This window comes from Pyxicephalus adspersus, chromosome 2, assembly GCF_032062135.1.
Source record: "Pyxicephalus adspersus chromosome 2, UCB_Pads_2.0, whole genome shotgun sequence".
Classification (NCBI taxonomy): Eukaryota; Metazoa; Chordata; class Amphibia; order Anura; family Pyxicephalidae; genus Pyxicephalus; species Pyxicephalus adspersus.
In genome coordinates this window covers 21,920,404-21,924,497 of record NC_092859.1, presented here as the reverse complement: position 1 = coordinate 21,924,497, position 4,094 = coordinate 21,920,404, and the positions used below count along the sequence as shown (strand labels likewise).

At 44.5% G+C, this 4,094-nt stretch overlaps 1 protein-coding gene across 1 annotated transcript in view; it reads right to left on the bottom strand.

The window, feature by feature from the left end:
* Positions 1 to 1,020, bottom strand: part of PYROXD1 (pyridine nucleotide-disulphide oxidoreductase domain 1) — a 12,669-nt gene extending 11,649 nt beyond the window's left edge. Inside the window, exon 1 of the mRNA XM_072398936.1 lies at positions 934 to 1,020. Within this exon, the coding sequence (XP_072255037.1) occupies positions 934 to 1,002 (69 nt within the window). The 5' untranslated portion in view covers positions 1,003 to 1,020. The remainder of the gene's footprint in view (positions 1 to 933) is intronic.
* Positions 1,021 to 4,094: the final 3,074 nt, after the last annotated feature.

The following is a 4,094-nucleotide window of genomic DNA, read 5'->3' as shown; positions in this document are numbered from 1 at the left end:
CCCCCCATGAGTAGAGCTGAGGGTGGGACAATCTAAGTTCTGACTCCCCCCATGAGTAGAGCTGAGGGTGGGACAATCTATGTTCTGACTCCACCCACAAGGAGAGATAAAGGTGGGAAAATATATGTTCTGACTCCACCCATGAGTAGAGCTGAGGGCGGGACAATTTACGATCTGACTCTAGCCAGGAGGGGATTATAGGAGGAGGAACAGTCTTTGCTCTGACTCTGGCCTTGAAATGACTAAAGGTATAGGACAATGTGTTCAGGTTCCAACCAGGAAGAAAATAGAAGGAGACAGATACAGTCTGCTTTCTGGAGACAACACAAAAAGTAATTTCCTTCTGAGACAGAAGAACCCCGCTTGTTACAGTCAGGTAGAGTGGTCCATTTATGTACCTGAACACTCATGAATACATTTAATGAAGATCATTTGACTGATGCCAAGGCCCTGGTCACATGACCAAAACCAGAGCGGTAAACCCCATGTAAGCTCCTCTCTCATGTGATCAAACCTTCACCCTGAGATCTGCATTCTGCTCACATGCTCCCCCCATGGTTGGATATTTTCCTGTCTGAAGGGCCCCAGTAACAGGGCCCCTGTATGTAACATGTATTACAATACATAGCATTAGTTGTTAAAACTTTTTATTCCTTTCTGCCCCTAATGAGAATTCCCCAGGACCCCGTGCATTTCATGTATGAGTGTCACAGGGCTGGGCAGTAAGCGGAAATCTCCTAATGAGGAAACACAAACAGAAATAATATTCAGTCACAAAGCTAACCATTCACCACTCCAATCTCTAGAAGCAAAGGCAAAGCCAAAACTTTTTGTGTGTCCTATTGGGGAAACTCCCTGACCCTAATACTTCTGTCACGTGACACCTTGCGGCAACACACAGACACTGGTCACATGACCCAGCCGGCTCCTCACTTGCTCGGCACAGGTAACTCCAGCGATTCCTCCCCCCACCACGAGCCACGGCACCCTCTCAGTCGCCATTTTTCTTTCTTTTCCGGGTCACGTGTGCTGTAAAGGGCTGGATTCTCATGACGTTGAGTAGCTCTGATTGGTCGGGAGAGTTCGGCGTCGTCTCCATGGGGACAAGGGGATTGCTAAAAGAAAACATCTGAGCAGATGACAGCTCAGTCAGACTCTAAGAATGTCTGTGCTGCCTAACATCAGCCAATCACATATCAGCATTTCCAATGTACTCACAGAGCTGTGTTACCTTCTATAACAATCTATACGTTCTAATACGAAGCCTTCACCTCTGACCCCTGACCTTACCACATAAATAGGGGCAGCATGGTGGCTCAGTGGTTAGCACTCTGGCCTTTGCAGCTCCCAGGTTCGAATCCTGGCTGGGGCATATCTGCATGGAGTTTGCGGCTTTCCGGGTACTCTGGTTTCCTTCCACATCCCCAAAAACATGCCATTAGGTTTTTAGGCTTCCCTCTAATATTAGCCTTAGACTGTTTTAATGACATATGTCCACGGTAGGGAGATTAGATTGTGAGCTCCTTTAAGGGACAGCTAGTCACATGACTATGGAGTTGGTACAGCGCTGTGTAATATGTTGGCGGTATATAAATACTGTGTAATTATAAATGTTACCTGTACATCTTTCACCTACATTTAACCCCTGACCTTACCACATACACATAACCTTTACTCTAATACTGCCCCCCTATTCAGGACAAAGCAGCAGGTTCTCTTTATCTAGTACAGGGGTGTCAAACTCAGGCCTGCACCGATATTACCAAATGTCTACTAGAGCTGGCCCGCCGGTGGACAATGCATGCACTGCTAATACTACAAATCCCAGAATGTAGTATTGGCCCCCTGTGCATTTGTTTGACACCCCTGGCCCAGTATATGCCCACCTCTACCTCCCTTTCCTAATTAGCACAGTGACAGGGGGGTTCATAGGACACGGGAAACTTCCCACTGGCCAGCAATGTAAGAGACATTCTTCCCACTGATCACCACACTATTGTATTGTTATATTGGATGTATTCATTTTAGGAGGGGTCCCTGAAGACCTGAACATTATTTCAAGGGACCCCCATAGTATAAAGGAAGTCTACTATAGATTATGATTTGATTGAGGGCTCTGAGTGTGCTGGGGTTGCAGAGATCACATCCCATATGGCGGGACCCAACAGCGTTCTCAGGGCTTCTGAATAACGATACACAAGGAATTGAGATAAATGGTCTGATGACAGGGTCTCTTTAACATTTAAAATGACCGTTCATCAATACAACAATAATATTTGTAGCATTTAGTATTTTGGAGGTGAAGGGAGCATTTGTGGGTCTAACCAAATATTTTATTTGTATGAATTCTTTCCACTCCAGGTAATCAGTGAGTCCTTTGCCTGCATAGTTTGTTTTAGGAGATTTCACCTAAGAAGAACACATCCAGGTGTCCCCGAGCAAAGACAGATAGAGCTTTTACAATGGCCTGGTCAGTGCTGGAGGCAGAATTGGAAGCCGCTGTCCTCCTTCACCAGTATTTTTGTCAGCCTGTTTAAAAGTTAAATGGGAAGGTGTAGTGACAACGTGGTGAGTTGATCAGACTGGGAAAATGTGGCCAACATTTTTTAAGTCAGCCAGCCATAATTTACAAGAGACAAATAAAGAACCCATTTAATGAGGCAGGGTCCTCTCCTACTTCAGTGTCACTGTCTGTATCTATCTGTCATCTACAACCTCTATTTAATGTACAGTGCTGCATAATATGTTGGCGCTATATAAATCCTGTTCATTAATAATAATAATAATAATAATAATAATAATATTAACATAGCAAAGCCAGCTATTGCTGCGTGAATCCAGAGATTTTATCTGCAATGCCTATATTCTGCCACTAGATGTCCTTATATTACTATTACCATCCAAGCCACACTCTCTAAACCCAGGTAATCCTGTACTTGCCCCAGACTGTGATTGGACATTAAAAGGAGAAGCAGCACAAAGCTGAGCTTTTATATTCGTCACTCTGCTCTCTCTTCCTATCAGTGTTGTCAGCACATGAACTGATTGGCTCCTTGTAGTGCTCCTCTTGTCTTTTGTGCTTGTTTTCCCCAATCTTATTATGTCAGCCCTTCTTTTACCTCTTTCCCCTTTTTTTTTCTTTTTGCCTTTTTTTCCCTATCACTCCCCCACCCCTTCTACTATACTGTCTACCTCCTCCCTTCATTACTTGCTTCCCTTACATGCCCCCTTTCTTTAACACCTCATCTGATGTTTCTCTGTCCTTTTTTCACTCACTTGTATCCTTATCACTCTTCCCCCCTTTTTCACCTATTTGCCCCTTCTTTTTCCCCATTTTTCCCCTCTTCACCCACCCCTCTCCTCACTCTTTTTTGCAATCCCCCTCTTTCTAGTTGATGTTGATCATTTATCTTTGCACAGGGATTCCTCATCTCCCTGATGGCTGACAATCATAAAACACATTTGCCATTCCAGGTGCTCCCGGAATTATTATTTCCCTGTAACATCTGACTTGCGGGTCTGGATGGCATTGATGGGTATGAGGCCCCCCCGGCACGGAGTGCCATTTCTTATCACTGTCCGGCCGGTCACTTGTTATTATTGTTCACACAGACGTCGTTCCGCCACCACCGCTTCCCTAATGGCATGTTTCACAGCTTGCGTCACCGCGGAGAGATGCTTCCCGCCAGTTCTCCCCTCGTCAGCCCGTGACAGCGCAATTAATCACAGAAATGTCTTTTACAATCACACTGTCATTTCACTCAGGCTGGGAATGATATCACAATTACCAGTCCATTATATAAAATATATTGTATTACATTGATAGACGTTTCCTACTCGCCGCCAAACTTTCTAGAAACTGCAGATACTTCCAACATTTTTGTCAAAACTTCAGGCATTTCAGAACATTCTATTTTGTCAGAATGCTTTGAGGTGAATGGAAAAGGCTTTTGTTTCTGCTGATCCAACAATTTTCCTATCATGAGGAAGCTGCGTGACGGTGACAACAGTGGACCAGTCTTGTGTAGTGACTATTAAAAAGTTTCCTTCCCGTCTGTCAAGGGAGCATGTGACAATGATGAAGCTTATTTGTC